Source organism: Heptranchias perlo, chromosome 7 (genome assembly GCF_035084215.1).
Source record: "Heptranchias perlo isolate sHepPer1 chromosome 7, sHepPer1.hap1, whole genome shotgun sequence".
Classification (NCBI taxonomy): domain Eukaryota; kingdom Metazoa; phylum Chordata; class Chondrichthyes; order Hexanchiformes; family Hexanchidae; genus Heptranchias; species Heptranchias perlo.
In genome coordinates, this window is record NC_090331.1 from 71,054,102 (window position 1) to 71,078,453 (window position 24,352).

Consider the following 24,352-nt stretch of genomic DNA (forward strand, 5'->3'; position numbering starts at 1 on the left):
ATCAAAGCCCCCTCTCATCACTGCCTGACGCATACCTCAAATTATTTAACTGTCTCTTGTCAAACCTACCTGCTGCAACTTCCTCTTGGCCTTGTTCTCACAGCCAGGCAGGGAACACTGTGACAGTGGCACTGTCCAGGCAGCCTCACTGCCAGTGGTGGCACTGTCCAAGCAGCCTCACTGCCAGTGGTGGCACTGTCCAGGCAGCCTCACTGCCAGTGGTGGCACTGTCCAAGCAGCCTCACTGCCAGTGGTGGCACTGTCCAGGCAGCCTCACTGCCAGTGGTGGCACTGTCCAGGCAGCCTCACTGCCAGTGGTGGCACTGTCCAGGCAGCCTCACTGCCAGTGGTGGCACTGTCCAGGCAGCCTCACTGCCAGTGGTGGCACTGTCCAGGCAGCCTCACTGCCAGTAGTGGCACTGTCCAGGCAGCCTCACTGCCAGTGGTGGCACTGTCCAGGCAGCCTCACTGCCAGTGGTGGCACTGTCCAGGCAGCCTCACTGCCAGTGGTGGCACTGTCCAGGCAGCCTCACTGCCAGTGGTGGCACTGTCCAGGCAGCCTCACTGCCTGTAGTGGCACTGTCCAGGCAGCCTCACTGCCAGTGGTGGCACTGTCCAGGCAGCCTCACTGCCAGTGGTGGCACTGTCCAGGCAGCCTCACTGCCTGTAGTGGCACTGTCCAGGCAGCCTCACTGCCTGTAGTGGCACTGTCCAGGCAGCCTCACTGCCTGTAGTGGCACTGTCCAGGCAGCCTCACTGCCTGTAGTGGCACTGTCCAGGCAGCCTCACTGCCTGTAGTGGCACTGTCCAGGCAGCCTCACTGCCTGTAGTGGCACTGTCCAGGCAGCCTCACTGCCTGTAGTGGCACTGTCCAGGCAGCCTCACTGCCTGTAGTGGCACTGTCCAGGCAGCCTCACTGCCTGTAGTGGCACTGTCCAGGCAGCCTCACTGCCTGTAGTGGCACTGTCCAGGCAGCCTCACTGCCTGTAGTGGCACTGTCCAGGCAGCCTCACTGCCTGTAGTGGCACTGTCCAGGCAGCCTCACTGCCTGTAGTGGCACTGTCCAGGCATCTTCAATGGCAGTTAATGCAGCTTTCTCTTTCTGGTACTGAAGATTCTAAATAACCAAACCCCCATCGTGTTCTCCCTTCACAGATGCTGGCTGAACTGCTGAGTGTTTCCAGCATTTTCTGTTTTTATTTCAGATTTCCAGCATCCGCAGTATTTTTCTTTTGTTACAATAGTGTTCCCTATTGATCTGAGAGGGACATGTATCGTAGCAACTATCAGCAAAGATAAGAGCAGATTGGAAGTGGCTTTTGAAGCTGGTATCAGTTAGGTGTGCAAGGGGTGGGGTGTGAGGCTGCAATCTGACATGGAGACAAGAGGCAATCAAGCAGGTTACAGAATGCAAAAAGTGTCATCTGATAATTTTTCTATATGTACTAACTAAAATATGGCAAAGGATGATGTTCTATAATGGGTGGACCTTAATGCTCTGCAGTGGGCTTCAGAAATAGCACCTGCTGACTTTTTTTGAGAAGAAGTAGTTGCAGTATACACTGGAAGTGGTCTCAATGTGTAAAGTTAGTAGTTATAGTGTGTACGAGAAGTGGTCTTAATGTGTAGAGTTGGGATTACGGTATGTACTGGAAGTGATCTTAATGTGTAAAGTTTGGAGTTACTTTATTTACTAGAAGTGCCCTCAATGTATAGAGTTGTGAATTACAGCATGCACTAGAAGTGATCTCAATGTGTAAAGTTGGGAGTTATAGTGTGTACGAGAAGTGATCTTGATGTATAGAGTTTGGAACTACAGTATGCAGTGGAAGTGGTCTCAATGTGTAAAGTTGGGAGTTATAATATGCACTAGTAGTGGTCTTAATGTGTAGATTTGTGGGTTATTTATGTACTGGAAATGGTCTTAATGTGTAGATTTGGGGGTTAGTGTGCAGAGTTAGATGTCAGCCTTGGCTCAGTAATAGCACTCTTGCTTCAGTGGATTGTGGGTTCAAGCCCCTCTCCAGAGACTTGAGCACATTATGTAGGCTGACACTCAGTGCAGTACTGAGGGAGTGCTGCACTGTTAGAGGTGCTGTATTTTTGATGAAATGTTAAACCATGGCCCCAGGTGCTGTCTCAGGTAGCATAAACGATACTACGGCACTATTCGAAGAAGAGCAGGGGAGGTCTCCCAGTGTTCTGGTCGATATTTATCCCTCAACCAACATCATTAAAACAGATTATCTGGTCATTTACCTTATTGCTGTTCGTGCGACTTGCTGTGCACAGATTGGGTGCCACGTTACCCTGTATAACAACAGCGATTACACTTCAAAAAGTAATTCATGACTGTAAAGTGCTTTGGGACATCCTAAGGATGTAAAAGGCGCTATATAAATGCAAATTATTGCTTTCTTAATCTAGTTAGATGTTCTTTGATCAGGCATTTCTTTTAATGTTCCCATTTCCACATTAAATCAAAATGCTGCAGATGCACATTCTGGAAAGCTGGAATGGATGTAAGCCTTGTGGCATTTTATATTAGTGCTGTTGCCAGTGGCAGCCCCAACTTTGGTGACAATGCTTTAATATAAATGAAGTGGTGCTGTTGCTGCTGGAGGAATCGAGAATGACCCTTAGGATGTTAGTGTCTGCAAAGGGATACTGACAGGTTAAGTGAATGGGCAAAAATTTGGCAGATGGAATATAAAGTGGAAAAATGAAAAAGCAAAATATTATTTGAATGGAGAAATACTACAAAATTCTGCGGTACAGAGGGATCTGGGTGTCCTCGTACATGAAACAAAAAAAGTCAACATACAGGTGCAGCAGGTAATCCAGAAGGCAAACGAAATATTGGCCTTTATTTCTAGGGGGATGGAGTATAAAAGCAAGGAAGTCATGCTACAACTGTACAGTGTGCTGGTGAGACCACGCCTGGAGTACTGCGTACAGTCCTGGTGCCCTTATTTAAGGAAGGAGATGCTTGCATTGGAGGCAGTTCAGAGAAGGTTCACTAGGTTGATTCTGGGTATGGAAGAATTGTCTTATGAGGAAAGATTGAACAGGTTGGGTCTATACTCATTGGAGATTAGAAGAATGAGAGGAGATCTTATTGAAACATGTGAGATTCTGAGGGGACTCGATAGGGTAGATTCTGAGAGGATGTTACCCCTCATGGGGGAATCTAAAACTAGGGGGCATAGTCTCAGAATAAGGGGTCGCCCGTTTAAGATGGAAATGAGGAGGAATTTCTTCTCCCAGAGGGTCGTGAATCTTTGGAATTCTTCACCCCAAAAAGCTGTGGAGGCTGAGTCGTTGAATACATTCAAGGCTGAGTTAGATAATTTTTTGATCAGCAAAGGAGTCAAAGGATATGGGGAAAAGGCGGGAGAGTGGAGTTGAGGTAAAAATCAGATCGGCCACGATCTCATTAAATGGCGGAGCAGGCTTGAAGGACCAAATGGCCTACTCCTGCTCCTATCTCTTATGGTCTTATTTTTCCAGGATCCTTCGGAGACAGCAATTCTCCCACTGACAAGTGTAAACGGATATGGTCGATGACAATCCGATCGCGTCAGCTTCCCGTCTGTGCGGATTAGATTAAAATTACCCTCAAAATGTCACCAATAGATAATGTAATTTGTGGCTAAAAGATATTGCAACTTGTAGCAACACGATAACATTACAGAGATTAGCAAATTCTGCAATACACTCTGAGATAAGAACATAAGAAATAGGAGCAGGAGTAGGCCAATTGGCCCTTCGAGCCTGCTCTGCCATTCAATAAGATCATGGTCTGATCCTAACCTCAAATCTAAATTCATGTCCAATTTCCTGCCCGCTCCCCGTAACCCCTAATTCCCTTTACTTCTAGGAAACTGTCTATTTCTGTTTTAAATTTATTCAATGATGTAGCTTCCACAGCTTCCTGGGGCAGCAAATTCCACAGACCTACTACCCTCTGAGTGAAGAAGTTTCTCCTCATCTCAGTTTTGAAAGAGCAGCCCCTTATTCTAAGATTATGCCCCCTAGTTCTAGTTTCACCCATCCTTGGGAACATCCTCACCGCATCCACCCGATCAAGCCCCTTCACAATCTTATATGTTTCAATAAGATCGCCTCTCATTCTTCTGAACTCCAATGTGTAGAGTCCCAATCTACTCAACCTCTCCTCATATGTCCGCCCCCTCATCCCCAGGATTAACCGAGTGAACCTTCTTTGTACTGCCTCGAGAGCAAGCATGTCTTTTCTTAAGTGTGGAGACCAAAACTGTATGCAGTATTCCAGGTGCGGTCTCACCAATACCTTATATAACTGCAGCAATACCCCCCTGTTTTTATATTCTATCTCCCTAGCAATAAACGCCAACATTCTGTTGGCCTTCTTGATCACCTGCTGCACCTGCATACTAACTTTTTGATTTTCTTGCACTAGGACCCCCAGATCCCTTTGTACTGCAGTACTTTCCAGTTTCACGCCATTAAGATAATAACTTGCTCTCTGATTTTTCCTGCCAAAGTGCATAACCTCACATTTTCCAATATTGTATTGCATCTGCCAAATCTCCGCCCACTCACCCAGCCTGTCTATATCCCCTTGTAGGTTTTTTATGTCCTCCTCACTCTCTACTTTCCCTCCCATCTTTGTATCATCTGCAAACTTTGATATGTTACACTCGGTCCCCTCCTCCAAATCGTTAATATAGATTGTAAAGAGTTGGGGATCCAGCACCGACCCCTGCGGAACACCACTGGCTACTGGTTGCCAGTCCGAGAATGAACCATTTATCCCAACTCTCTGCTTCCTGTTAGATAACCAATCCTCCACCCATGCCAGAATATTACCCCCAATCCAGTGATTCTTTATCTTGAGCAATAATCTTTTATGTGGCACCTTGTCGAATGCCTTCTGGAAGTCTAAATACACTACGTCCACTGGTTCCCCTTTATTCACCCTGTACGTTATGTCCTCAAAGAACTCAAGCAAATTTGTCAGACATGACTTCCCCTTCGTAAAGCCATGCTGACTTTGTCCTATTAAATTATGTTTATCCAAATGTTCCGCTACTGTCTCCTTAATAATAGACTCCAAAATTTTACCCACCACAGATGTTAGGCTAACTGGTCTATAATTTCCAGCCTTCTGCCTTCTACCCTTTTTAAATAAGGGTGTTACATTAGCAGTTTTCCAATCTGCCGGGACCTTTGCCGAGTCCAGAGAATTTTGGAAAATTATTACCAAAGCATCCACAATCCCTACTGCCACTTCCCTCAAGACCCTAGGATGTAAGCCATCAGGTCCAGGGGATTTATCCGCCTTGAGTCTCATTAATTTACTGAGTACCAATTCCTTAGTGATTTTAATCTGTATTTAGCTCCTCCCCCCCCAGAGCCCCCTGTTTGTCCAGTGTTGGGATATTCTTAGTGTCCTCTACCGTAAAGACCGAAACAAAATATTTGTTCAGCATTTTTGCCATCTCCATGTTTCCCACCATTAATTTCCCGGTCTCATCCTCTAAGGGACCTACGTTTGCCTTTTTCTTTTTATATAACTATAGAATCTCTTGCTATCTGTTTTTATATTTTTTGCTAATTTATTTTCATAATCTATCTTCCCTTTCTTAATCAATCCTTTCGTTACTTTTTGCTGTCTTTTGAAGACTTCCCAATCTTCTATCCTCCCACTAAGTTTGGCTACCTTATATGTCCTTGTTTTTAGTCGGATACTATCCTTAATTTCTTTTCTTAGCCATGGATGGTTGTCATTTCTTTTACACCCTTTTTTCCTCAGTGGAATATATTTTTTTTTGAAAGTTGTGAAATAACTCCTTAAATGAACACCACTGTTCATGTACCGTCTTACCCTTTAATCTATTTTCCCAGTCCACTTTGATCAATTCCGCTCTCGTACCATCATAGTCTCCTTTATTCAAGCTCAGTACGCTTGTTTGAGAACCAACCTTCTCACCCTCTAATTGGATATGGAATGTAACCATGTTATGGTCACTCATTCCAAGGGGATCCTTAACTCGGACATAATTAATCCTGGCTCATTACATAGGACCAGGTCCACGGTTGCTTGCCCCCTTGTAGGATCAGCTACATACTGCTCAAGAAATCCATCCCTAATACACTCAATAAACTCTTCCTCAAGGCTGCCGTGCCCAATTTGATTTGTCCATTTAATATGATAGTTAAAATCCCCCATAATTATAGCTGTTCCCTTATTACATGCCCCGCCTATTTCCTGATTAATATTTCTTCCAGCAGAGATGCAACTATTAGGAGGCCTATATACTACGCCCACTAGTGTTTTCTTCCCCTTATTATTCCTTATCTCTACCCAAACTGTTTCATTATCCTCATCCTTTGTCCCAATATCATTTCTCTGTATTACAGTGATTCCTTCCTTTATTGACATAGCCACCCCACCTCCCCTTCCTTCCTGCCTGTCCTTCCTGATTGTTAAATATCCTGGCATATTTAATTCCCAGTCATTGTCACCCTGCAGCCATGTTTCTGTAATGGCCACAAGATCGTACCCATACGTAGTTATTTGTGCCGTTAACTCGTCCATTTTGTTACGAATGCTACGTGCATTCAGATAAAGAACTTTCAAATATGTTTTGTGACACTTAGTTCCTGCTTTTTCCTTTTTGTCCCGATGTTTGTCCTGGATCTCCTTCATCTCCTCGGCGTACTTGCTGAAGGTGCTGCCGAACTTGGACCAGGCTTCATAGGGGATGGTGATGGAGTTCCTGTAAGAGGGGAATTTATCTTACAGAGCCTACAACCCCAAGATGCTAGTGAAGTATGGACTGAAAATGTAGCTGTCATTTTACTGGCTGCACATGACCTGGGGTACCTTTGCATTCCTAATCTGTATGGACCTTCCTCTGGCATCAGGCAAAGTCCATAGCCAGGACATGAAATTCATAAATGTGGCTTTTAAACAAATGCAAATGCAGATACAAGACTGGCACAAAATAGCCCAGGGATGATTTGCCTGCCCCATTAGGAAATACTTGGCTCTGCTCGGCATCTGTCCATGGTGGCACATTTTAAGAATGGGAACTCAGCATATGGGGAACTACAGTTGCTAGGGTGGAGATAGCAAAAGCTCTGACCACAACCTTTCAATCCTCCTTGAATATAGGAGTGGTGCCAGAGGACTGGAGGATTGCAAATGTTATACCCCTGTTCAAAAAAGGGGCGAGGGATAAACCTGGTAACTACAGGCCAATCAGTCTAACGTTAGTGGTGGGAAAACTACGAGAGACCATTATCAAGGACAAAATTAATTCTCACTTGGAGAAGCATGGGTTAACAAGGGACAGCCAGCACAGATTTGTTAAAGGCAAATTGTGTCTGACTACCCTGATTGAGTTCTTTGATGAAGTGACAGAGAGGGTTGATGAAGGTAGTGCAGTAGATGTATATATGGATTTCAAAAGGCGTTTGATAAAGTACCACATAACATACTTATTTGGAAAATAGAAGCACATGGGATTAAAGGGAAGTGGTAACTTGGGTATGTAATTGACTAAGGGATAGGAGGCAGAGAATAGTGGTGAACGGATGTTTTTCTGACTGGAGAGAAGTATACAGTATCCCCCCGGGGTCGGTATCAAGACCATTGCTTTTCTTGTTATATATAAATGACCTGGACTTGGGTACAGGAAATGCAATTTCAAAGTTTGCGGATGACACAAAACTTGGCAACATAGTAAATAGTGAGCAGGATAGTTGCAGACTTCAGGAGGACATAGACAGACTAGTGAAATGGGCAAACACCGGCAGATGCAATTTAATGCAGATAAGTGTGAAGTGATGCACTTTGGGAGGCAGTACAATCTAAATGGTACTATTTTGAGGGGGATGTAAGAGCAGAGGGACCTGGGGGTGCATATTCACAAATATTTGAAGGTGGCAGGGCATTTTGATACGGCGGTTAAGAAAGCATGTGGGATACTTGGCTTTGTAAATAGGGGCATTGAATACAAAAACAAGGAAGTCATGATAAACCTTTACAAATCATGGTTAGGTCTCAGTTGGAGTATTGCGTACAATTCTGGGCACCACATTTTAGGAAGGGTGTCAAGACTTTGGAGAGGGTACAGAGGAGGTTTACCAGGATGATACCAGGGATGAGAGACTTCAGTTATGTGGAGAGATTGGAGAAGCTGGGATTGTTCTCCTTAGAGCAGAGAAAATTAAGGGAAGACCTAATAGAGGTATTCAAAATTAAGAGGGGTTTTGATAGAGCAAGTAGGGAGAAACTGTTTCCTCTGGCAAGTGAGTCGGTAACCAGAGATCAAAGATTTAAAATAATTGGCAAAAGAACGAGAGTGGAAATGAGGAGAAATTTTTTCACACAGAGGGTTGTTACGATCTGGAACGCACTCCCTGAAAGGGTGGTGGAATCAGATTCCATAGGAACTTTCAAAAGGCAATTGGATATGTACTTGAAGAGGACTAATATACAGGGTCATGGGGAAAAATCTGGGGTGTGGGACTAAATTGGACAGCTCTTTCAAAGTGCTGGCACAGGCACAATGGGCCGAATGGCTTCCTTTTGTGCTGTAAGATTCTATTCTATTTATGCCTACCTGTCTGACACGGTGCACTGATGCCCTGACCCCTTGTGTCACAATGCTGTTTTAAAAACATGGCTTGTTATAGCACTCAACAGATCATTGAAGACGAGGAATAGAATGGGGTCAGGTACCTGTCCTTGAGAGACTCATCTGTAGGTTTTGCAATAAGACTAACATTTGTTTATCTCGATATGGTGTTTGTATCCTCTGAAAAAGTGACATATCCAATTGAATATAACACCAAGCATTAACTTTCCATTGCTAAGGCAGATACCCTGAGGTAAAAGCAGAGAATTAGGACATGGTTAAATGTATTTTGCAGTTGATTATTTTTTTTTGGAATGGGCTTATGGATAGCAGGATTGAATTTCCTTATTGTCGGCTGTTAAGATACAAGCAAAGTTGTGTTAAAGATAGCCATTGAAAGTAACAATAACGATGGCAGAAATATGGTGATAAACCCATGTGTGGTTCACACGAGTAAACCCACCTCCCTTCTAGAATATGCCTACTGAATTTCTCCATTTCATCCAAACATGTATCATCTATTACACCTGTCATGGAAGTAAAGTTTTACTCTATTTTACATACTTTATTGTTCAAAGCTATCAAATGTGACTATCTGAGGAGTTTGATGATCCCACCTTTGGCTAAATAGCACAATTAAGTCACTGGTTCTTTATGATATTTACACCATTGTAAACCAACAGATATAGCCAACGGATGGTATTAGTGAGCTTCGGTTATATGATCAGGTTTGCTTATGGTATTATTGTTGTAAATCACTGCCAGAGTGACACTCTCAATCTCTATCTGCCTCCTCTGTCTCTCTCAGTCTCAGTCTATATAAAGTAGGTTTTGTCCTCCTCCAGAAATCAAATTAATTATTTTTCATAGGCAATAAATTTGTACTTGTGGTAATAATTGGCAGTATAATTTTTGTCTTCCAAATGGCTTTTGATGATTTTTGTACAATGGTGATGGAATGTAACCTCCCATTGCTGACAACAAAAATGGGATATAACAAAAGAATGAGCAAGTAGCAAACTGTGCAGACGCAGCAGCAGCTGCTCATGTGTAGAGACTGTACATTTTTTCCAACTCCTTCAAAGAGCAGAAAATGGAGACTGAATACCAATGTCTGGAGAAATGTGTGAGAATCACCATCAAATAATTTGCAAATGACTGGTAGGTGCAACTTCAAACTGGTACGTTTCTACTTGATGGTAGATTATTTTGATCTTTACACCAATCTTTGTATACTCCAGCTGATTTTGATTAATACTAAATAGATGACTACGTAAAATTTTGTTCTCCTCTTCCCCCCCGTTTCCCCCCCCCCCCCCCCCCCACAAACCTTTTCCTTCCTGTATCAAGCTGGGCTATGGTTCCTTCTGTACCTCGCCTAAGTGAGCTGATGTTGATGTGGGAGCCTACTGAGCGTGGGTAGGTTATTTAATGATGGGGGGGGACATCATAATTTTACCCTCATCTGATGGTCACACCTGTACAGTTCAAGTTACAGTCACTGGATGGCGATCAGAAGCAAGAACCATGGCTCATATTTCTCTGTTCTGGTCCATGGATGGTGTGGCCAAATATATTATCCCTACTGCCACACAACTGAGATCAGGTAACTCAGCACAGATTGCATCTCGGGGCTTCCTGGACTGTATGCCTTGGTTTTGTACAAAGCAGCAAATTTATCAATTGAGGAGTTTACTGCAATTACATTTAAAGAACATTTAAAGGAAAAGTGTTTGAGTTTAAATAGTAACTAAAATTACAAGACAAGCAGACACGGTTCTTTTACTTAGTTCCAAATCTTGATGTAGTCCTAACAAATCTTCTATGGGAAGAGAAATACTGCCATCTTATTAGACACCCTAGAAGGCATAAATGATCAGAAAGGAAAATGATTGTCTGCTGCGCTAAATCCTGTTAATTGTACGGTATAAAACTTATGCATTTTAACACTGTCTTTTAAACTATTTTACATGGCAGTACGTTGCCTATTGAAAATCTTTTGAAACAGGAGACATAGATAGTATTTCTCCTTTGTTTATAGTGAGAGAATATCCCCACCTCCAAGGCTAAATCTTCTTTGTAATAATTTCAAAGCAGTTTCCTTCTCCTCCCACTCACTCACATGCAACATATATCTGCTCACCACAAAATGCTGGGCAGGAGTTCAGTTTTTGCACAAAGCAGTAAGAGTATGAAAGCATCATCAATGCTGAATGTCTCCAGTTTAGATTTGAAACTACCTCACAGGGAGTTAAATCTTGTTTCTTTTTACTCCATCAAAATTAACAAGCAATTCTCTCATGAGGTATGCCTCTATTTTGTATCTTTAATTGTAATTGTTTCTGTGGAAATCTTAAAAGCCTAGTATTATCCTCATCAGATGTTTATTTTAACAATTAACACTTTTTTTTGTTTTTAAAGAGGAAGACACAAGTAGGAGCCAAGTAGTTTTTTTTGTTTCATGTAACGGAACCTTGTTTTTGCTCTTGGGATTTCTAGCAAACCCAGTCATTGTGTCATGTGTTTCATAATTCTCGGCTGCATCTCTGACACCCACGTCCCAGTAATGGAAGATATGTGTCACCCATGTGATTCCTTTATTTAAAAAGGGAGCTAGAACAAATCCAGGGAACTATAGACCTATTAGCTATTAGCTAAACATCGGTGATAGGAAAGATAATGGAATCCCTACTCAAAGATGTAATGGAAAAATATCTAGAAACCAAAAATATAATAAAGAATAGTCAGCACGGATTTCAAAAGGTCATGCTTGACCAATCTTAATGAATTCTTTGAAAGAAGTAACAGAAAGGGTAGACAAGGGTAAAGTAGTAGATGTAATATGTTTGGATTTTCAATAGGCCTTTGATAAGCTACTGCATAGTAGACTCATGACTAAGGTCAGAGCATGTGGAGTCAGGGACAAGTAGCAGAATGGATAGCAAGCTAGGTACAAAACAGAAAACAGAGAGTAGGGATTAAAGGTAGTTACTCAGACTGGCAAAAGGTGGGAAGTGGTGTTCCACAAGTATTGGTGCTGGGACCACTGTTGTTCACAATTTACATAAACAATTTGGATTCAGGAATCGGGAGTACAATTTCAAAATTTGAGGATGACATCAAATTGGGGGATATAGTTAATACTGAGGAGGACTGCAGCAAAATACAGGAAGACATTAATAAACTTGAAAAACTTGGCATGTAATTGGCAAATGAATTTCAATATAGGTAAGTGTGAGGTGGTACATTTTGATAGGAAGAATAAGGGGGCCACATACTCCATGGAAAATAAGAGCCTAAATGGGGTGGAGGAGCAGAGGGATCTGGGGGTACAGATCCACAAATCACTAAAAGTAGTGACCCAGGTTAATGAGGCCATAAAAAAAGCAAACCAAGCACTGGGGTTCATTTCCAGAGGGATAGAATTGAAAAGCAGAGAAGCTATGTTAAACTTATATAGAACCTTGGTTAGACCACACTTGGACCACGCTTACTGTGTACAGTTCTGGACTCCATCTTATAAAAAGGATATAGAGGCTTTGGAGAAGGTGCAAGAAAGATTTGCTAGGATGATACCAGAACTGAGAGGTTATACCTATCAGGAAAGCTTCAACAGGCTGGGGCTCTTTTCTCTAGAAAAGAGAAGACTGAGGGGTGACATGATAGAGGTCTTTAAGATAATAAAAGGGTTTGATAGGGTGGATGTGGAGAAGATGTTTCCACTTGCGGGGGAGACCAGAACTAGGGCCATAAATATAAGATAGTCATTAATAAATCCAATAAGGAATTCAGGAGAAACTTCTTTACCCAAAGAGCGGTAAGAATGTGGAACACGCTACCACAAGGACTAGTTGAAGTGACTAGCATAGGTGCATTTAAGGGGAAGCTAGATAAACACATGAGGGAGAAAAGAATAGAAGGATATAAGAAATAGGAGCAGGAGTAGGCCAATCGGCCCCTCGAGCCTGCTCCGCCAAATATGCTGATAGGGTTAGATGAAGTAGGGAGGAAGGTGGCTCGGGTGGAGCGTAAACATCGGCATGAATCTGTTGGGCCGAATGGCCTGTTTCTGTGCTGTTCATTGTATGTAATTCTATGTAACCCATATCCAACATGTAGATTCAGATTTCCTACCATCAAATTTCATAGGGTAGGAAAAATGTTGGAGGTTAAACTTCAACCTAAAATGCTACTTTTGTTAGAGGTTCAAGGTACAAAAATAGGAAGAATATTTGACCTGAGAGAGACAAAGGTGGGGATTAATTAGGTAAATGAAGGACCTTTTTGATGATGTATCTATTTTTCATCCACATATGTTTGTACTGCAGTCATTTGTGCATGTGCTATGAGCTGGGTATTCAGTAGCCTGCACAATCCTTCTCTAAATGTATACACCCATTGCTGAACATAAAGAATTATACATACTGACGTTGTAGACTACAGATCTACTTCAACAACAGATAGGTAATATAAGCTTAGCTGCAGGAAGTCACCACACTCAGGGGGTTCAATGTATTTGTTTTGTCAACTTGTGAGGTCAGTAAACAGCTGGAAGATTTCATGCCTTGTCCGGGGAGCTTAAAACTTGCTGATTGGTCGCTCGTGCTCCTCATCATTAGTCACTTTTTACATATCAGCTGATCCTAAGGATCTACCAGATTTTGGCATTAGCTGGCCAAAACCAGGTAGCTTGTTCGGGGCTGTCTTTATGGGGATCTTCCCCATTTTATTTCTCATATTTGAATGGGTATCAGGAGGGTTAATGTCAGGTTGAGCTGAATTATTACAGAAATTCAGCTATTTAAAATAATATTTTTCACAAAGCACCCACTGTGCACACCATCTCATCCAAACAAGATAACCCCAAAACTCTGTTAGCATCACAAAAACCCACTGGGCTTTGACAAGGCAGATGAGATAGCATTACACACTAGCATCATTGCCAGTTCCGAGGGCTGCCTGTAACCCTGATCACTCAGCAAAACCTACCCATTATCACAATGCGTGGTATATACAATTCAATGTACACTGTGAATATATGTCATTATCAAAGTATTATTGAAAAAAAATCAAAATTGTTCTCTGTACATTTGTTGCAAATAGAGATGAAATGGAAATATATGCAAATCCATATGGACACTAGTGTCAAAGGAACCAGCACCAAACTTGCTCCAGTCTAGAGCTCAGAAAATAGAACTACATAGCTCAGCAAAACTAAGGTTGTCAAAACTTTATTCTCTCTTAGCCTTAATTCTGTTGTTCTGGAAGGATCTTTGACTACCATCCATGGAATAAATTCTCTAGAGAGTAGGCAGAATCTATGGCCACATCACTGTTGTATTGATTCAGTTTAGATTTCACCCGCAGATTACTGAAATACCATAGCAGAATTTGAAGTGTACACATAAACCTGTTTACCATCTGTAACAATGATGCTTTGTTAATTCTGAATATTATAAAAATAAAATTAGAATCCAAAAATATCTTACTTTCATCTCTGAACTTTATTCTTTAATTTTTGGTGACTTTTTTTTACATTTTTATTTTTCTCCCACTCAACTTTGTTTTCTTCAGATTTTACCAAACGCGGAGAAGAAAGGCTTAATCTTAGGCCTTTTCCAATGAAGGGTGCCAATGCCACTCTTCAACAGTAACAACAATATAGATTTATATAATGGTTTTAACATTAAGAACGCACCAAGGTACTTTACAATTGGGTATAAGGAAAATTAATGCTGAGCCAGGAAGGAAGAGGTTAAAAGGGGTGATTGAAAGCTTAGTGGAAGAGATGGATTTTGAAAAGGTTTTTTTAAAAAGGAGAGGGAGGTCGAGGAACAGAGAGGTTTAGGGAGGGAATTCTAGAGAGTAGGAACTAGGCAACTGCTAGGAAGTTTGGGATGAATTGTGGTCTCTGATTATCCCTCTCACTCTCTACATGAAAATCCTTGGTTTATGTTCTGATTTCTCCCCATATGGCACAGCTGAAATTGGGAGCTCGCTACAAAGCAATTGTAATTTATTATGTGTGCAATTAGTTTCAGCAAACATAAAGTTTTGTAGAAGAAAAATGAAAAAGAGATTTTGTGAGTACATTACTAGAAGTATAGAATGCTGTTTCCAGAGATGATAAGGTATTGCTGAGATTTTCTATTGTTGTCAGCCCTGCAACTCGAATGACTGGTTTAAGGCCTTGTCATAAAGATATTCAGTGTATGATTTGTTAATTATTTTCATTTATGAAGTTATACAGCAATACCTTAAATCGTCTTTATATGAGTAATTCTTTCTTTTCTCAATGCGCTCTGACCTTTCATGAAGGTGTTGAGTCACACTGGGTACAGTTGCATATTGTGTGGTCACTCACTTAAGTAACAATTCTTCATGTGCGGGACCGCAGGGCTATCCGTGTCGGAAGATTACTTGACCTTGGAAGACATTAAATCTAAATTTGATCCAGTCTTCACCTGATGCCCCATATGTGCACTTCCAGATTGGCAACTGGAAAGCAATCAGGAGTGGGAACCGTGTTTAATTTTTCCCCCTGCCCAGATCAGGCTACCATGACCATCACAACTGAGATCAGCTAACTCGGCACAGACCAGGGATGGAACCTGGGACTCTCCTGGGCCATTGATTTTCTGGACCATTACGAATGATTTTAATTTATGGACTACTGATACTTTAAGTAATGTTTTGCTATTTTTCTTTGTCAGGGTAAAAAAGTAGCTGACATTTCCAGTTACCTTGGAGTGAAGCATCTTGTATTCAGTGGACTTGAGAATGTTAAAAAGCTGACCGATGGCAAGCTGGATGTGCCACATTTTGATGGGAAGGGAGAGATAGAAGAGTACTTCAGGGAACTTGGTGCTCCCATGACAAGTGTTAGAATGCCTGGCTACTTTGAAAATTTCCTTAATGTGTTTAAACCTGTTAAATCAGACAAAGGCTGTTATGTTTTAGGTAAGTTGATGGAAAGCCTAAAATGTTCTTTTACAACAACTATATGGTTTATATTATAAGTAAATACTCTGTTCTGCTCAGGGCAATAAAGAGAATTTGAATTAGTTTGCTCCTTTTTTCCCCAGTTTTCCTCCCCCTCTCCTGAAACCATGGATTCTTCTTGGGTTACGATTCCATGGGAGCCAACAGCTCTCCTGTACCTCATCTAAGTGGTCAAATGTAAGGAATCTTACAACACCAGGTTATAGTCCAACAATTTTATTTTAAAATCACAAGCTTTCGGAGATTATCCCCTTCGTCAGGTGAATGGCATTCACCTGACGAAGGGGATAATCTCCGAAAGCTTGTGATTTTAAAATAAAATTGTTGGACTATAACCTGGTGTTGTAAGATTCCTTACATTTGTTCACCCCAGTCCATCACCGGCATCTCCACATCATGGTCACCTAAGTGGTGTTCTTTATGTGCGAGTCTAGACCGTGTATGTTGACAGCCTATTCGATTATGGAGGGCATGACGCCCCAGACAGTCCCGTCCTCACCAGGCATCCACACTTACATATGCTCCTTCAGGAGACGTTGGATACAATCAGGAACAAGAACCCTGGCTGGTTTTTCCGCTCTAGCTAGGGGCAATAAAGCCAATTTTAGAATCCTAACTGCTGCACTGGCTGAGATCAACCAACTTAGTAATGGCCAGGATTGAACCAAACACAATCCCGATCTGTGGTGCACTTACCCCTGAGCTAAACTTAAGTGATAAGTCTTTTGACTTTCTAATGTGAAACATAGAAAATAGGAGCAGGAGTAGGCCATTCAGCCATTCGAGCCTGCTCCACCATTCAATATAATCATGGCTGATCCTCTATCTCAATACCATAAGAACTTCAATTCGGAGATTTTCTGATTTGTTGTTGATGTTGATTTATGTCCTTATGTTCCTAATGTGGATTTATACCAATGCTGATTCCATTCTTCCAGTTAAGGTGTATTGAGAATCCATATTGAAAACCTGTGGGAAGAGTCAATAGAAACAAGGTGAAGATACCTATCTGTGAAATGGAGTTACTGAGCAACAAGTAGAACTGACACTAGTATTTCACTTTACCAAGCCTTGTTTCAAACAAGGTTTCACTGTAATAGTGCTGAATAGGAGAAATCATTTATAGCTAAGTGAGAGTTAAGTTCTTTATGGAAGTATAGAAGGCATAATTTCAAAGTTTGCAGATGACACAAAACTCGGAAATGTAGTAAAGAATGCGGAGGATAGTAACAAACTTCAAGAGGACATAGACAGACTGGCAGATGAAATTTAACGCAGAGAAATGTGAAATGATACATTTTGGTAGGAAGAATGAGGAGAGGCAATATAAACTAAATGGTACAGTTTTAAAGGGAGTGCAGGAACAGAGAGACCAGGGGGTGTATGTATAGAAATCTTTAAGAAGGCTGTTAAAAAGGCATATTGGATCCTGGGCTTTATTAATAGAGGCATAGAGTACAAAAGCAAGGAAGTTATGCTAAACCTTTGTAAAACACTGGTTAGGCCTCAGCTGGAGTATTGTGTTCAATTCTGGGCACCACACTTTAGGATGGATGTCAAGGACTTAGAGAGGGTACAGAAGAGATTTACTACAATGGTACCAGGGATCAGGGACTTCAGTTATATGGAGAGACAGTTATATGAAGCTGGGGTTGTTCTCCCTAGAACAGAGAAGGTTAAGGGGAGATTTGATAGAGGTGTTCAAAATCATGAACGGCTTTGACAGAGTAAATAAGGAGAAACTCTATCCAGTGGCAGAAGGGTCGGTAACTAGAGGACACAGATTTAAGGTGATCGGCAAAAGAGCCAGAAGCCACATGAGGAAACATTTTTTTAGGCAACGAGTTGTAATGATCTGGAATCCACTACCTGAAAGGGTGGTGGAAGCAGATTCAATAATAGCTTTCAAAAGGGAATTGGATAAAAACTTGAAGGGAAAAAACTTGCATAGCTATGGCGAAAAAGCAGGAGAATGGGACGAATTGGATTGCTCTTTCAAAGAGCTGGCACGGGCACGATGAGCCGAATGGCCTCCTCCTGTGCTGTACCATACTATGATACTATGAAAAAATTTTTACTAATTGATTGTATTTGCTGATTCTTTTATTTCAGTTTCTGCTAATGTTTAAAAAAAGTCTAATTTAAATCCTGGTGAATACTATCAGACTGCAGAGAACAGTTTGAAAGTAAACAGATGACAGCAGTTCTTTAGGTGGTGTTAGATTTGTTATTAATACCTGTGAAGCCTTTGAATGTGTCTGTTATCAAACTGACTATTGTTATCTATCCCAAGTGATTGAATTATTATTTTCTAGACATTCCAATGGAAGGAGTTCCAATGGATGGGATGTCAGTCAGAGATTTAGGTGGAGTTGTGCTGACCATCTTGAAAAGCCCTGAGGAGTATATTGGGAAGGAGATAGGCCTGAGCACTGACAAACTTACGATTGAGGAGTATGCTGCAATCATGTCCCAACACACTGGGAAAACAATCAGAGACTCTAAGGTTAGTAGAAATCTTTCTAAGCTAAATGGTCAATAGTAATAAAGAGCATCTAGACCAGAGTGCCCAAACTGCAGTCCATTGACAACATGTGATTGTCGAGGCCCAGGCAATTCAGTTCTGTTTGCACTTATATTTTTTATTTGCTGGTTTGTCCTGTTTGAATGTTGTGGGCCTGGCAATTTGGAAAGAGCTATTTTTGGCCTCAGTTGTGGATAAATCCTAAATCAGATCATCAAGATCTGTTAGAAACTTGAGTTCTAAGCAAATTAAAAGAACATAGAATCATACAACACAGAAGGAGGCCATTTGGCCCATCGTGCCTGTGTCGGCTCTTTGAAAGATCTATCCAATAAGTCTTACACCCCTGCTCTTTCCCCATAGCTCTGCAGGTATGATGAGCAGGTATGCATTTTGCGGCCCATGAGTACCAAAAGCTGAGACACCTCTGATCTAGACAAACACTAACGTTCAAAGTCAGAATTAAATTTGTTTATTTGAAGAGAAAATTTCCTGGTGATGCCTAACGTTGTAACAGGTTTGGATTTTTAAAAATATTTGTTCTCAAGATATGGCGATGCTGGCAAGGCCTCATTTATTATCCATCATTTATTGAGTAGGTGGTGCTGGGCCTTCTCCTTACACTGGCTACAGTCCTTGTGGTGGTGGTGGTGGTGCTCCCACAGTGGTGTTAGGTAGGGAAAACCAGGGTATTGGCCCAGCAACAATGAAGGAACAGCGATATGTATCCATATCAGGATTGTGTATGACTTGGAGGGAAACTTGGTGTTCCCATGGCATTGCTGCTCTTGTCTTTCACAGTGGCAGAAGTTACGGGATATGGATGGGCCGTTACGTAATCTTGGTGAGTTACTGCAGTGCATTCCTGTACATCATACATACTGCAGCCACAGTGTGCCAATGATGGAGGAGGTGGATGTTGAATTCAGTGGTAGGGGCACTAATCAAGTGAACCTACTCTGTCCTGGATGGTGTCAAGCTTCTTAAGTGTTGGTGTGGCTGTACCCATCCCGGCAAGTGGTGAGCACTCCATCACACTTCTGACTTGAATCTTGTAGATGGCGGATAGGCTTTCAGAGGTCAGGAAGTGAGCTACTTGTCACAAAATGTCCAGCCTCTACGATGCCTTTGTAGTCATGGTGTTGATACTCAGCGATGGTGGTTCCACTGAAGGTCATGGGGAGATGGCTAGACTTTCTCTTGTTTGAAATGGTTATTACTTGGCACTTATGTGGGGTGCGAATGTTACCTGCCATTTGTCAGTCCAAGCCCAGACATTATCTAGGTTCTACTGTAGGATAACATCGGCTGCTTCATTAGCTGAGGAGTTGTGAATGGAGCTGAACAGTGTGCAATCATCAGTGAACAGCCCCACTCTTGACATTATGACAGAGGGAGTATCATTCATGAAGCAGCTGAAGACGCTTCCCTGAAGAATACATACAGTGATATCCTGGGACTTTAATGACAGGCCTTCAACAATCAGTGTGACTCAATCAGCTTTGACCCCCATTGAGGTCGATTTTGCTTGGGCTCCTTGGTGCCAAACTTAATTGAATGTCAAGAGCAGCTACTCTCACCTGTCCTCTGGCATTCCACTGCTGCATCCATGTGTAGATCAACGCTGTGATGAGGTCTGGAGCAAAGTGGTTCTAGTAGAATCTAATCTGAGTGTTGGTGAGCAGATTATTGTGAGTAGATGTTGCTTGATGGCGCTATTGATGACTCCTTCTATCACTTTACTGATGACTGGGTGGAGGTTGATAGAGTGGTTATTAGCTAGGTTAGATTTACCCTGTCTTTTATGGGTAGGACATTCCTGGGTAATCTTCCATATTGTCGGCTATCATAGCTATACTGGAACAGGTTGGCTAGGGGAGTGGCTAGCTCTGGTGCACAGGTCTTGAGTACTACAACTGGATGTTGTCAGGAGCCATAACCTTTGCTGTGTCCAGTGCTCTCAGTTGCTTCTTAATCCCATGTGGAGTGAACCAAATGACTCTGGTATACTGGTACCAATGCTGGTGAGGATCTCGGGAGGAGGCCGAATAGGATCATCCACTCGTAAAGTTTGGCTGAAGATGCTTGCAAACACTTCAGCCATGTCTCTTACCTTCACGTGCTGGGCTTCACCATGGTTGAGGATAGGGATGTTCATAGAGCAACTTCCTCCTGTTAATTGCCTGGTTGTCCATCACCGTTCTTGACTCTGTAGAGCTTTATCCTGATTTGTTGATTATCGGATCGCTTAGCTCTGTCTACATCTGCTGCTGTTGGTATACAATTCTGCTGCTGCTGATGAGCCACGGTGCCTCATGGATCCCCAATTTAGGGCTGGTACACATGGAGGAAGTCCTTTCAGTGGAGACGAGAGTTTGTCTTCACAAGGACTGTGGGGTAGTCCCTCTATCAGCGCTATCGTGGACAGATGTATCTGCCATAGGCCCAGTCTGGCAGCTATAGTCAACATGGTCAGTGATAGCAATATTGAGCCACTCTTGATGGATGTTAAATCCCCATCCACAATACATTCTGTGCTCTCATTTCCTCCAAGTGGTGTTCAATCTGGAGGAGTATTGATTCATCAATTGGTGGGGTTGGGGGGGTGGGTGGTAGGTGGTAGGTGGGAATCAGCAGAAGTTTTCCTTAACCTTGTTTGACTTGAAGCCATGAGATTGCTGGTGGAACAGGACCAACCCAATAAGAGTGCTGGAGGAGTCTGGAATGTTAGCTAATAGATATAGTTCTATAAGTACGACTATGTCAGGCATGACTAGTCTATGGGACAGCTCTCCCAACTTGGGCACCACCCCCAGATGTTAGTGAGGAGGACGTTGCAGGGTTGACTTGGCTGAGATTGCCTTAGTCTTACCCTGATACAATGCCTGGATTGTTGCTGATAGGTCCATCTGATTTTTAACTTCTTAGTGAACTTGTAGTGATTGCGTACAACCCGGGTAATTTGCTAGGCCACTTCAGAGGGCATTAAGAATCATCCACATATTTTGGGACTGGAGTCACATGTAGGCCACACTGGGTAGAGGTGACAAAGTCCCTTCCCTGAAGGACATTGGTGAATCACTTGTTTTTTTCTGGTGCTATCCCACAACTTGCTGTGGTGGGATTTAACTCACAAGCTCTGAGTTTCTAGAAAGCCCTCTGGTATAAATTAGCCAAAGTCAGTGTAGCTTGCTGCTTGAGTTACACTTCGAAATCAATAAGTATATATTTTAAATAAATAAAATCAATTTTAATTGTGTGCTTTCGGATATGATTGAATACACTGTCCCTGTCGGAATATGCTGACTGAACCTTGCTCCCTAGGAGAAATACCCAGCACTCACTGTCTGCTCCTCCCTTACTTCTGGCAGGGCTAGGATCTGTCTGGGGAATTGTGGACTTCTATCCACATGCTACCACTTCTTGGGGTATAGATTTAGAACATGAGCGCCCTGTATCAGTGTTGAGGGAATGTCAGTAGAGGCCAGCAATGTGCAAACTGCATTGTCTGTCTGTAGAGAGTCAATTTACCATTGCTGCCAAAGGCAGTTTTCCTCTGAAAGTAGAGAATGGAACTACCACCCCAGGAGATTGGCATTGCTACCCTTTGCACTGCAGTGTTGCCTCTGGCAGCATACTTGGTGTTGGAAACAGCCCTGTAAGGTAAGTGGGGTATGAATTAATCCAGCTTCTGTCACATTTGAAGCTTTAAGGTGAGATGAGGAGAATTTTCTTCATGTAGCGAGTTATGATGACCTGGAATGTACTGCCTGAAAGGGTGTGGAAGCAGGTTCAATAATAACTTTCAAAAGGGAATTAGATAAATACTTGAAGAAAAATTTGCACGGCTATGGGGAAAGGACAGGGGAATGGGACTAATTGGATAGCTCTTTCAAAGAGGTGGCACAGGCACGATGGGCCGAATGGTCTTCTCCTCCTTTGCTGTATCATTCTATGATTCTAAGCCTGTTAATACAAAAGCAGCTAGGTTAATGTGGCCCCAACATCCTATCGACTGTATCTCAGCACCACTTCTGTGTATCATCATTGCAAAGTGTCTAGCAAGACTTTTTATCCGTGCAACCACGCTCCTTCAAAGCAACAGTAAACTGTGTAATTTGAACCGAACTTATGTAAACAGCTTGATTCAAATAGCTGTTGATTGCTCAGTTGTGTAACCCAGAGCATGTGTACAATAGTAGTTTGATGCAGTCCAGCTTCAGGTACAAGCCTGGATTTCATCAATAGATCTGCCATGTAACTGGGGTATTCATGTTACCATGAAGGCCTGAAGAGCTGCTTTATATTATCCTATTGAATCAGAGTACATTCAAACATTGATTTATTTTTCTAAAAAACATATTTGACATATATGTAATTGTTTTATTAAAACACCGTCTTGTCTTTAGCCAGTTTATAAATGCAATTTGTTACTGTTAGTGACAGATTCTTTGTCCTATTAATGCTCAAATCCAGGGTTGTGCAGTATTAATTTAACATTGGTTGTAAGTACAGCACAGCTTTCTTGGAGAGGGGACCATGCATGGATTTGAATAGAGGTAAAGAATTTCTGTTATTATTTCAGATATCGGCCAAAGATTACGAGAAGAATTTTCCAGGAGCACAAGAACGTTCCAAAATGTTCCAGTTTTATATGAAACAACCTGATCGCAACAAGGACCTAACGTTAATGTTAAATCCTAAGGCAAAATCCTTTGAGGAGTGGATGTCAGAAAACAAGAATGCCTTCATGAATGATTGAACATCAAATACCTTGGGGCGTTTTACTATGTTAAGGGCGCTATATAAATGCAAGTTGTAGAGACAGGTAAAAGAGACCATATGCTTTTAACTTACTGTGAGCAGCTCCACTGGTGTTCGTGTGTGTACTGGAATCAATTGCAATAGATACCAAAAAATGATTTCAAGGCTGTAATTTTGGAGTTCAGATGAGGAAGTCAGGTTGTTATTCAATTGTAATCACCCATTATTCTCTCTTTTTCACTTTTTTGAATTATTCTATAGAATAACTGACAACACTGAATGTAGGACCTCCGTCAGTAGTGTGTTTTGGGGACATTTAGTCTGAAAGAATGAATGATGTAATCTAAAAAACATTAATTGGGCTTTTGGGGATATTTAGTATCGGTTAATGAAGAGTAGGTAATACAACAATGGGGCAGAAATCACTTGCGAGCTCAACAGCGCTCTCCGTTGTTAATGACGAAATGGAGGAGCAGGTTCTGGTGTTCGCACATGCTCAGTGAAACATGGAATTCCGGAACTTGCTCCTGGTGGTTCGCCGGCGATATGACAGCTTCAAATTAAAGGGCCATCGCACGCTGCAATCAGAGAAATCATTAAAAAAGGGCCAACTTGCTTATCTGCCCAGCTGGAAAGTAACAAATTACACCACCAAACAGGTACACTTAAAAATACAGGTCTAAACTAAGTTTTAACAGCGCGTAAGTCTTAATGATTGCCAAACAACTAAAAATTAACTTCTAAATATGTGGAGTCTCATTACTTCTTATTTTAATAGTTTCTGGTAATTAAAAAAAAAATTAAAGAATTACTTTTTTTATACTTTTCCCTTCTGTGTCTCTTATTTAATTAAATTATTTCTTACCCTTTTTCCACTGTCTATAACTGTTTTTACATTGATTGATTTAAAATGTTGTACCTTTCACTTCCTGGTTTAACGTTCCAAGCCTGCAGAGACAGTGAACACAGCTGTCAAGAATGCTGCGATCTGGTTGGTTGAGGAGAGAGATCGATCCTCTCACTTCTCCCAGGGTCCTAGCTTTGCCTGAACTGATGCTGGGCTCTTCTCCGTTTCCTATTCGAGAAAGTGCCCGAAGAAAAGACTGCGGTAAGTTTGTGGGTTAGTATAAATCTATGGAGTGGTGAGAAGTGTTGGTTGGCCTCTCCGAGCGATTTCTACCCTGATATTATTTGGCATTTAACAGTGCTTGCTTCCTACTTTGATTGAATTAAAAAGCTATTAGAGTCGTGGGTATATAACCAGAACAAAAGACTGCAAGTCTCTAGAGATTATACTCTGGCCTTGTGGTGCACTGGTGAGGTGTGATTTGGAATACAATGTTCAGTTCTGTTCATCACTCTGCACAAAGCATATACAATAATTAGAGGGAGTGCACAGACGAGCTACGAAGGCTGATCCCAAGTGTAAAGG

The 24,352-nt window shown here is 41.9% G+C and overlaps 1 protein-coding gene across 1 annotated transcript in view; it reads left to right on the forward strand.

Annotated features, from left to right (window-relative positions):
• LOC137323844 (nmrA-like family domain-containing protein 1) overlaps positions 1-23,742 on the forward strand; it is a 61,809-nt gene extending 38,067 nt beyond the window's left edge. The window contains exons 3-5 of the mRNA XM_067987844.1: positions 15,344-15,590; positions 17,948-18,138; positions 22,742-23,742. Of these exons, the coding sequence (XP_067843945.1) occupies positions 15,344-15,590; positions 17,948-18,138; positions 22,742-22,918 (615 nt within the window). The 3' untranslated portion in view covers positions 22,919-23,742. The remainder of the gene's footprint in view (positions 1-15,343; positions 15,591-17,947; positions 18,139-22,741) is intronic.
• Positions 23,743-24,352: the final 610 nt, after the last annotated feature.